This window comes from Acomys russatus, chromosome 10, assembly GCF_903995435.1.
Source record: "Acomys russatus chromosome 10, mAcoRus1.1, whole genome shotgun sequence".
NCBI classification, from domain to species: Eukaryota; Metazoa; Chordata; class Mammalia; order Rodentia; family Muridae; genus Acomys; species Acomys russatus.
The window spans coordinates 38,257,401-38,268,938 of NC_067146.1; the positions used below are offsets into that span (position 1 = coordinate 38,257,401).

General features: G+C 41.9%; 1 protein-coding gene across 1 annotated transcript; it reads right to left on the reverse strand.

The window, feature by feature from the left end:
- Window positions 1–4,640: 4,640 nt before the first annotated feature.
- Window positions 4,641–11,312, reverse strand: Steap1 (STEAP family member 1). The gene is made up of 4 exons (XM_051152027.1): window positions 11,202–11,312; window positions 8,103–8,615; window positions 7,526–7,690; window positions 4,641–4,898 (listed from the first exon to the last, which is right to left on the reverse strand). Exons 1-4 carry the CDS (start codon window positions 11,283–11,285, stop codon window positions 4,641–4,643), a joined length of 1,020 nt encoding a protein of 339 aa, XP_051007984.1. The 5' UTR covers window positions 11,286–11,312.
- Between the last annotated feature and the right edge of the window lie 226 nt (window positions 11,313–11,538).

Here is an 11,538-nt window from a genome sequence, read left to right on the forward strand (position 1 = left end):
AAGTGATTAGAGAACTCAGGTGATTTCATTCTCTTCCCCTTCAGTAATTTTATAGCTCCAGCAACTGGCAGCACTCTTCAAACAAGCAGCCCTGAACTATTCTGGTAAGTATCATTAGCCGCAAAGAACAAGAAGCCCTGATCATCGGGAGAAGACGGTCCTGGACTTTACCTTCTAGTCATGTGGAATGGTCACAAGCCAGTGATTTGCTAATTTCCTCAAGCACAGGGTTATTTTCAAGAAGTTAAAGAGAAGTTACTGGCTTCAAAGAGCCTCTCTCAAAAATACCTGGAAAACTGGCATCAAGAAGAGAGCCTGTACCCGAATACAACATTAAATCTATACTGGACAATTTATAATACCTTTTCTTTGAAGACAGGTTTTAGAGAAAAAGGCGTGTTTGTGATTTTGGGGGAGAGTTAGTAAGACCAGCAGAGGTTAGAGGAGCTGGAGTTGCCTGTCATTTGTAGAGCTCATGTGTAGCATGCGTGAAGTCCTGGCTTGGGGCCCCAGCACAGATTACAGCACATGTGGAAATGCTGGCCTGCAATCTCTGCACTTTGGAGACAGAGTCAGGGGAGCAGCAGTTTGAGCTTATGGAGTCAGTAGCCATTCCGGTCTATAAGACTGTCAAAAAAAGAGAACAATTGATGTATTTTATTATTAATTTGTATGTTATTTTCACAGATCCAAGATCCCATGTCATTGGACCATTACTTCTTACATGTTTTCTCAGACATGGTAGTCTATGACCAGAAAATCATGCCAGAATCATACATTTCTTTTTTATTATCATAAAATGACATTAAATGTGACATTAAAATAGTAAATACATCATTTTAACAGGTTCTCCCCCCCTCCCCCTGCCTCCCCCAAAAGATCAAATCCCCACTGAACAAATATTTAAAGAGAATAAGGTTTGGATAGATACCTTTTGATTAGGACAGAATTTCTGCTTAGAGACGTGAGGTGGCTCTGGGCTCAAGGTCAGCTGCTAGCCAGGTGCAGAAAAGATGCCGAAAAGTGGCCAGTTTGTTGACCAAAAGCCAGAAATGTCCTTAGGTCTGATGGCCTCATCCTTGCCTGAAGGACAGAGATGCCAAGTGTGCTGAAGTCAACCTATCTCTAGCCCTGCCCTGCCCTGGGGGGATGTCAGAAAGAAAGTAGAGGTCTAGTCTACTCTTCTATCCCCCCCCAAGTCTAGTCTACTCTCCTATTCCCCCCCCAGCCCCCCTTTCTGGAAGCCACACAGAGAATGTGATCAAGACTACACAGGACCTGGGCACCTGGACTGAAAACTGGCTTTACCAGCTCACCCCAACTGTGCGACTCCTCCATCCCCCAAAGCCTTATTAGCTCCAAGACGGTAATATCAATGGTACCTCACTCAGTCTTGGGGGAATCCCTCCAGCTTCAGAGGAGAGGCCTTTCTTTCCTCTCACGCGTCCCTGTAATAGCAGTTATTTCAAAGACCTATGGGTCATGAATCTCATTATTTGAGTTTCCAAGAAAGGAACCCAAGAGCGGGTTGGGGCGTGGCGTGGCGAGAACTTCAAATCCACTGCCGTTAAGGTGGCTTTGGTGGCCCTAGCCCCACAAGCTAAGCTCACCAAGAACCGTCCCCCCACCCCCACCCCCCGCCAGAAGTAGTGAGGCACCATGTCATAAAATGATGCTGTTAACCTATGTGGGTTGTGATTTTATCTAAAGTGTTATTTCTTCAGATGCATTGTTCCAGCAGGCCTGAGGTAGACTTTCCCATCTATGATGCCCCACTGGGCCCCCTCGTGCTGTGCTGTCCTCCTGCTTCCTCTTCAGTATCCGGGTCAGCTTCATCCCACCCTGAATAGTCATTCCCTCCCTAGTGATGACGGTAAGTTCAGAATCCAGGGATCCACTGCAACTGGCTAGCCTTGCGAGGCTGAGCAGGAATTAAGTCTTTTCTATCTTGTACATCCTTTACTGGCCCAGCTTGCTGTATGCAAAGTGTTATGTGAATGATGGTGGATGAAAAGGAAACTCAAGACTACACCAAAACATACTCTCTTCTACTGTTGGGAAACGTGTGTGTGTGTGTGTGTGTGTGTGTGTGTGTGTGTGTGTGTGTGTGTGTGTGTGTGCCAGAGTTATCTTAGGTATCTTTCTCAACTGCTCTTCATCTACTTTTTTGATTGAGTTTCTCATTTGATCCTGGAGCTTCTGAATTTTGCTAGTCTAGGTGGCCTTCAAGGTCCAGGATCCTTCTATCCCCACCTCGTAGGCACTAGAATTACAAGGGGGTGCATGATATACCTGACTTTTTACACAGGTGCTGGAATGCAGGTCCTAGTGCCTTGCAGCAAGCACCTCGTCGTCAACTGAGATATCTCCCCAGCCCCAATATCGTTGAAGGACAACTTTTGTTGTTTCTTCTGCTCAAAGCAATCCTGCTTAAGTACTGCCAAGAGGCTTGGATTGGCTACAAATGGAATCAGCATGTGTTATTCCTCACATCTGAATCTCAGGCTGCTGTGGACTCCCCTTTTCCCTATCACATGACTTACTGAGCTGGTGTGGCGGCGTTAGGCTTTAATCCCAGCATCTGAGAGCCAGAGGCAAGGGAAGCTGTGGTGGATTCAAAGCCAGCCTGGTCTTTGAAAAAAAAAAAAAAAAAAAAGCCAGGGGGTAGGTATTGGGTGTTTCAGAATAGGCTCATTGTTGCCTGCTTCAGAGACCTGGAGACAGGATTTTCAAACCAAGCCACTCAGAACCCAGATGCTGTTTCTGCGGGCCTCACTGAGGTCGCACTGAGGCTGCGATGGTTTCTGAGCTGAAGCCTCTATGATGGCAGGGGCTCAGCTGCTGTGTCTCAGTGCTAAGGGTCCTGACACTTTGCTGTGTCCATGAGGCTGTAGGTACCTGACTGCCGACCTTGACTGGGTGACTGTGGTGGGACATGTGTAACATGGATAAGTGGTACACCCCCTTGCTGAATCTGGTAACTCTAGGCACCTCAGTTCCCTTTCCTGCTATGATGAATCTCCGCCCTAGGTCGTAACTGTCTCTGCTGCTCTAACCTGCAAACGTGTCTATGCATTTTAGAACTTGAGTTCATCGAATTTAGATGTACCAGTAGGAGGCTCCTTACCCAGCTTCTAGCACAAGCGAAAAATCATCTCTGTAAAAGAATAAAATATTGAACAATCCTAGAATCCAGCCAACAACATACTAGTGCTCCCCAGTCCCCCAATTTTCACCATCAGCAAAGCTCTGTTATTTTTAATTCTGATAAATGGATATAAAGGACAAAGGCAGTGAAGTTTTTTAGGTCTGAAAATCTCAGAATGTAGAGTTGGTAGGAAGGCATAAGGCCGGCCACTTTGCTAGGTAGGAACTCAGTCCTGGAGTGTCTTCACCAAAGTATGGAAGTAAGTTCAACTGGCCTCCCCACATCTCACATATATATGATATATATACCTTTTCTCCTGCATGGCAGAGCTCTGCTTGGCTCAGATGTGCATGTGATATTATTACTCTGTTGCTCTATTTCTGTAGACACATCTCTGTGTTTTTAAAGCCACGGATATCATAAATAAAACCTGATTACATCAGAATAAAGCTATTTAACAGCAACCACAACGTACCTCATAAACATATACAATGGCTGCAATTACATCCTAATAAAAATGTAAATCAATTTTAAGGAGATGGAATGATTACTGGAATATCCTATATTCCATAGATATGTAATCATTAAAATACCAAGTTGATAGATCTAGCTTGGCAGTTAGAACACTTGTGCTTGGAGAAGCTTTGGCTTTGGTTGTGAGCATCCACACTGTGGCCAGCACTTACTTACCTCTTACCTCCAGTTCTAGGGAATCTAACCTGTTTTTCTGGCCTTTGAGGGCACCAGGCATGTACGTGGTGTGCATACAAATACATAAAGGCAAACACTCAAACACATAACAAAACACATCTGAAAACAGATGGTAAAAACTGGCATTTCAAGTATTTCAAGGCCTTTCTAACTTTATAATCCTATGTATTCTGATAAATCTGATTGATTTTGCTTAGCATTTCCACATAGAGAGAAAATGCTAAAGACCAGTTCTAATTTTTTAAAAATCAACTGTCAGAAAGTATACAAATTTCAGATGCATCACCCACGCATACACAGATACACTAAGATTCTGAGCTGGAGTGATGGCTCAGAGGTTAAGAGCACTGTCTGCTCTTCCAAAGGTCCTGAGTTCAATTCCCAGCAACCACATGGTGGCTCACAGCCATCTATGATGAGATCTGGTGCCTTCTGGAATGCGGCCAGAATACTGTATAACTAAAAAATGAATGTTTTTAAAAAGAAAAGGCCCTGAAGTAGAGCTCACAAAAGTGAGATGGTTCAAGAAGTAAAGGTGCTGGATGCCAAGCCTGAGATCCTGGGTTCGATCCCTGGGCCTCATGTGTGGTAGAAGAGAACTGACTCCCACAGTCTGTCTCGCTGACCCCCACATGTGCTCACACACATACACACCGAGTAAACACACAGTTGTAACACAAACTGGAAAATGATCCTGAAGTATTCACTTTATTATCAAAGACAATTTTGAAATGTTTATGATGAAACATGAGTATCAATAGCAGATGTGCAAACAGTACTTCTACAACTTAGAGGCCATCTCAGTCCTGTTTATCTTGCTGACATCTTCCCAGCCACATCTAATCTTCAATATCTTCTTCCTCAAGCAGGGCAGGAGCAGTGCCATTTTACATAGCAGGACAACAATTGGAAGGAAAATAGCTATCATAAAAGTCGGAGGCATGTACCAAACAAACTGATTGATATCTACCCATTTATTCCAGGCAAAAATCAAAGCGTGCACTGTGCCCAGAAGAAGTGAGACAATTCCTAATTTGCTCTGCAAAAGAAAAAGAAGAAGAAGAAGAAGAAGAAGAAGAAGAAGAAGAAGAAGAAGAAGAAGAAGAAGAAGAAGAAGAAAAAAAAAAAACCAATATGACTCTAAGTAAAGGTTGATTCAATAATAGTCAATTCCACCCTACCCCACTGGAACTTGTTCTGTTGCTTGGAAATGCGTTCGTTTATCTAGAATCGTTTCCCCAACATGTTTTTCAACAATGTCCATTCATACCTTTTTGTTGTCTTTATACGTTCTCCTCACCTCATGGCTTTTGTGTAATTGTTCCTGATCCTAAGATAAGTTGAAAGCTTTTGCCTTTCTTTTAGCCTCATGTGGGCAGCAACTCCATCTGAGCTTCCTCTGCCATTCTTTCTATCTATCTATCTATCTATCTATCTATCTATCTATCTATCTATCTCTCTTTCTTTTATGTTTTTTTGAGACAGGGTTTCTCTGTGTAGCCTTGGCTGTCCTAGACTCTCTTTGTAGACCAGGCTGGCCTCGAACTCACAGCAATCTGCCTGCCTCACGAGTGCTGGGATTAAATGCATGCACTACCACGCCCAGCAAGATATCTTTCTTAAGATTTTTTATTTTATTGGCAGTGATGGGAATCAAAACCAGAGCCTTATGCATGCTAGCTAAGTAGTCTGCCACTGGTCAACCTCCCCGGTCTTATTATGACATTTGCATTATGATATTTTGCCCTATTGATTTTATTTTAACTTTGCCTATCAGCAATATGTAAAATTAGACATTGTCTTATCTCAGGGTCCTTGCAGAAGCAACACAATGATTTGAACATGTTTGGTACTCAATGAATATTGCTGACCTGACTAAAGAGTACTGTAAGAAAATCAACATCTATCTATCTATCTATCTATCTATCTATCTATCTATCTATCTATCTATATATCTTTATATGTGTATTCACACACAGTTTTCCAATGAATTACTTTTTAAAATTCTAAGCATAAAGTTTTAGTAAGGGAGATAGAAGAAGCTCTTACAGGATTCTCCCTTCACACAGAATAAAGTCATCCTGATATTTAATACAAGCCCCCTCCCAATCTACCACTTTCTTGAGTTATTAATTCTAAAATCTTTTCTGATGTCCTATTCTGAAAAAAAAAATGACATATAAAATCACTGGTCCACCAGCATTAGAGCAGGTCTGTTGATATCACAATTGTTAGTTCTAGAGGATGCTAGAAAAAGCAGTAAGGAAAATCTGAAGCCAGTTAGAATACTTGTTTAGTGGTCTCAGGAAATGACTGATGGGAATGACTGACTATAAGTTACTTTCTTTGAGACCTCACAGTGTAGCCTCGGGTGTTCTGGAACTCATTATAGACTAGGCTGCAGGAGCCAGGAACTCATAGTAATCTGCCTGTCTCTGTCTCCTGGCAGCTGGGATTAAAGGCCTGCCTAGCAGTACTTTAAAACAGACACTGGAATATGAGTGGGCATGTTATCTGTGGAGTAGAAAGGTGAGTCCTTTTTGCATAGGTCCAGGAGTAGGATGGCTGGGGCAAATCATAAATTTATTTTTAGCTTCTTGGGAATCCTCCACGCTGATGTGCGGAGTGGCAGTACCAGTTTATAATCCTACCAACAGTGAATGAGGACTCCCCCTTCCTCACATCCTCTCCAGCATTTGTTGTCTACAGGGTCTCACTAGGTAGTCCCCACCAGCCTGGGACTCAGTGTAGATTAATCTGGCATTGTACTTCTATAGGTCTGTCTTTTTTAAAGAAATCATATATTCTGATACAGATATTGGGAATCATTGTAATGTTTGAACAAACTAAATCTAGACGTGAGGGACAATTTCAACCTGTTGCACCACTTTGGCATTAAACACAGAAAGCTGTTCAAAGAGCTGTTCACCGACATAATTAAGGCATTCTGACAAGAGTCTCCTAGACGGCTTTGGGCTTTGATTTGCTTTGTTGGAAAAGAGCATTAGCCCGACAAAATGAATTTAACTCCATTATTCGGCTGTACTCTTACGCCCCAATTAAATAGCTAAGTTTATATTTTTAGGATATGAATCGTGGAGGTAAAGTTGTAGTATTATTCTAGGTTCGTGACTGAAAAATGCCGTTGATGGCTTGAAGATTAATTTTCCTAAATGGGTACTATCTACCTACAGCCACGTGTTGCCCACGTAGCAGAAGGACTTGTCAAGATGCAGTGCCCAATGCCGACTGAATCCGAGAAGTGCTGCTCAGCGTACGCATGACAGAAAAGCAATGTAAGAAAGAATTGCAGGAGGCAGAGGGGACTCTAGTGGCTACTGGCCGGACACAGAATCAGGAAATACTTTGCCAGGAGAATGTGCTGGCAAGCGTAAGGCAAGCTGGAGCAAAGGAGGCTTCCCGAGCTCATCAGAATGCCCCGCTACCTCAGCATTAAAAAAGACTATGATGTAAAATGTTTAAACAGTTACTTATGACTGAATTAAGTTGAGCTCCGGGGCTTTTGCTATAATGAGCCCTTTCTGGTATGAGGTCTTTACTACTGGAAACATTTTTTTTTTTATGGGGTAAATCAATAGGATTTGATTTATGGGGTAGATCAATAGTAATCCTAGCAGACTAGGATTACTTTTACATGCCACTTACCTGAATATAGTGAAATTCTCTCCATGTTAGAGAGTCACTCACAGATGGAATTGATGTCACAGCCAGGAGAGCCAGGATGGCCAGTCCCATGATCCCGAGGGACACATAAATCTCCATTCTCCAGACATCATGCTCAATCCAGGCATCTTCTTTGTTTTGTTGAACCTAAAGGAAAAAAAAAAAAAAGGAACGCTACCCACACTTATTAGTACTTGATGGCTTACTCGGATAGAAATGTAAAGCGCATGCAAACTTTGCTAAGCAAGCAGAGAATAAAAACAACCAGTCCTTTCAAACGGTCAGGATGTTAAGGTTACAATATGACACTGTCTATGCAAAATATTTATGTTAACTACTTATTTTCGGTTCAAGAAATATTCCTCAACATAAGATGGCACTTGCTGATGAAATTATAATAACGATTTTTTTTAAAAAAAAAAAAAAGTGCAGAATAACTTCTCAGAGTGTCAGCTGGGGTCTGGGATATTGCTATTGGTACAAGAGGAAAGGGTTAATTTGTTGGGTTAGTTTAGACTTCTCAGTCTGTTGGTCTTGAGGCACCATAGCATCTTCCTACCTGTTTGTATGCCCAGTTGAGCAGCTTGTACCTGTAGGACCGTCTCATCGGGTAAGAGAGACTATAAAGCGCGTGCAGCACGGCAAAAAAGAAGCTGAGGAGCCCGAACTGTTTCCTTGCCAACATCCACCTATCTAACCATGGCGGGAATTTCTTGTACTTGGTTCCATTTCGAAGTTGTACAAAGGCTGCTATCTCTCCTGGCAAATAAACCAAGGCCAAGAGGGTGATGGAGGCCATTGGCAAGACTTTGTTAATGACCAGAATTGGAATTTTATAAAAATATTGCTCACGGGAAGTCACTAATGGATAAATGATTTCCCTCAGAACAGTGTACAAGAAGGTCAGAGATGATATAATGGCAGCAATTTTCATGGGCAAGCGCCAGTTTGGAAAGAATTCCTGCATGTGTGGAAGCTCGGAGGGGCCGTCAGATGCATCAACATGGACTGCGTGCTGCAAATGCAACAGCACAGGTCTTTGCAGCACGCCGGTCTCTCCCGTGTCCTTAGTCTACAAAAGAAAGAAAGGGAGCATCTTAACTCTGGACAAAGCAGTGGGATTTCCTGCTCCATCACTGTGCTTCTCAGTGAACAGGGCATTCGGAAACCCGCCTGTGGTTATCAGCCAGCCAAAGATAGTATAGTTTCTGAAAAACCGACCAAAGGGCTGGGCTTGGTGGTGCACGCCTGTAATCCCAGCACCTGTGGAGGCAGAGGCAGGCAGATCTCTGTGAGTTCAAGGCCAGCCTGGTCTACAAAGTCCAGGACAGCCAAGGCTACAACAGAGAAACCCTGTCTCAAAAAACAAGCATACAAACAAGACTGGCCAAAGGTGATTCTTGGCACCTTGCTGTTTTCCGTTTGTTTATTTCCCTCTTCGTGTTTGAGACAGGGTCTCATATAGCACAGGCAGGCTTTCAACTCCCTTTATTGCTGAGCTGATCTCCCAGCTTGTGGGCAAATGCCACGACCATAGGCCTATGCTACCAAACTGTGCTCTGTTTTTCTCTGAAACAAAAGTGATGCACACTGACATTTACACTAGAGCTTACAGGCCTGTCTCTTCTGAAGATTTGAAATACTGGAATAATCTTTTGTTTGTTTTGTTTCTTGGAGACAGGGTTCCTCAGTGTAGCCTTGGCTGGCCTGGAACTCACTCTGTAGACCAGGCTGGCCTGCAACTCATAGAGATCCTCCTGCCTCTGTCTCTTCAAGTCTGAAATTAAATGTGTCCACTACCACTGCCTGGAAGAATAATAATCTTTTTTTTTTTTGTTGTTTATTGTTTTATTGTTTTTCGAGGCAGGGTTTCTCTTGTAGTCCTGGCTGTCCTGCTTGGACTCGCTTTGTAGAGCAGGCTGGCATTGAACTCACAGAGATCTGCCTGCCTCTGCCTCCTTAGTGCTAGGATTAAAGTCATGTGCTACTGTGTCTGCAAGAATAATCATTAAGAAGCCAACACCAACAACAACCAACAAAAACAAAAAATAAAACAATAAAAAAAAAAAAAAAAAGGAAAAAGTTTTGAAAAAGGCCCAGTATTCTTGGGCAAAACCAACAAACATGAATATCATAATAGATGTTCTGTAATAATCCTATTGGTTCCTGGGCAGTTATGCAGAGCAGTGATGGTGGATTTATTAATTCAAATGCAAAGAATCTGGAATAACAGGATGATTACCAGTAGGGAAAAATATGAATTTCATTATGTGGTTGTGGTTTGAATGAGAATGGCAGGAATAACAGGGTCATTACGATTAAGGGAAAATATGAATTTCATTATGTGGTCTTGCTCTTTGATTTCATATTTTTAAAGCAGATGGATTTATAATAATCAAAAAATTAAATAAAAACCTATTTAGCTTACTAGTTAAGTCCTGCAGACACAGTCGGCTTCCTGACAAGTTAATGCTTTTCTGCCCACTGTATGTTTTGGTAGTCAGTAATTCAAAAGAAATGTGTTGATTCATTTGTCATTTCCACAAGGCATAAACGGAAACAAATTAAAGAAGAGGCCAAATGAAGACCACGGTGTGTTCCGTACCATGCCCCTTTATGAAGCACTTGCTTCTGACTCTTTGCGTCAGTGTCTGCTTTCATTGCTCCACGTGTGCTGACGGAGAACCTTCTACTGCATGCCATGCTAGTCACGTGATCTTGGGCATCTCACTTTATGCAGAGGAACTTTAATTCACAAAGTATTCCAAAATTACCGGGGTCTAAGAATGATCTCTCCTGTCATTTGACTTTTCCTTTGAGCCATAACTGCCTGTTCTATCCAGTGCCTTTCTAATTATTCCACACAAGAAAGAAGCGGCCCTGTAATTCCTGTGTGTTAATACAGCCCAAGAGAATCAGCTGAGAACAGTTTTCTGGCTAACAGTGAAAAGTATGATACAGCAACTAAGAGAGCTAACTTGAAAAATGAAAACAATTTTGTTTTATGGGGTTATTTTTGTAGGTTATATGCTTGTAATTCTTAACCTAATTCCTTTTGAGTAATTAATAAAAACAATTTTTGGAATTGCATTTTCAATATTTTTAAAAGCTAAGTATTTGAGACTGAAAAATCCCTGCCACTTTCTCAAATGACGTAGTGAGAAACATTTAATCCTGTGGTTGACCAGAAGTATGACAACTGATTCTTTGCACGAAGGCAATTTATTTGGTTAAACAGTGAATCACCATTCACTCAGTGGACTCTCTCATAAGCTGCCATAGTGCCTATAAAATGCTTGCCACATATTCTATAAATAGACCACCATAACTTTTGTTTTAAAACTTAGAACTACAGGTGTTAGAAAGTACTGGAGGGGCTTTGGAGATGATCCAGTACAGTTCGTTCATGATATATAGAACCACAAGACCCAGGGTTTTCAGGGACCCACAGAACATTATTTTGCTAAGCCAAGATATCTAGTCAAGTAAACTCCACTATGCCACACTGTCCCTCACTCAGCCCTGCCTCACTCACAGGCCCCTGAGCACAGAGAACAGCAGACGAGACTGTAGTGCACTCTCCGGATTCTAGTATGCTCAGAATACACTTGAAGTGTGTATAGATTTTAATTATTAACTATTATACTCATTATTTTACCGTGTAACTGTCATCTTCCAGATTTTTCTTAGGCTTCATTTTCCACAGTTCTTCTTGGTTCATAATATCTTTACTGATCTCCATGAAATGCTATAAAATAGTATGGCTTCAGCCTCCTAAAAAATAAAAATAAAGTCTATTCCATTTATGATACTATTGTTTTGTTTGTATTATATTGTTTTGCTTTGTTTCTTTTAGAATTCTTTGTTTTCTTCTTCTTCTTCTGAGACAGGGTTTTAGGCTGTCCTGGAACTTGCTCTATAGACCAGGCTGGCTTCCAACTCAGACATTTACCTACCTCTGCCTCCCTAGCCCTGGGATTAAGGGCATGTGCCAT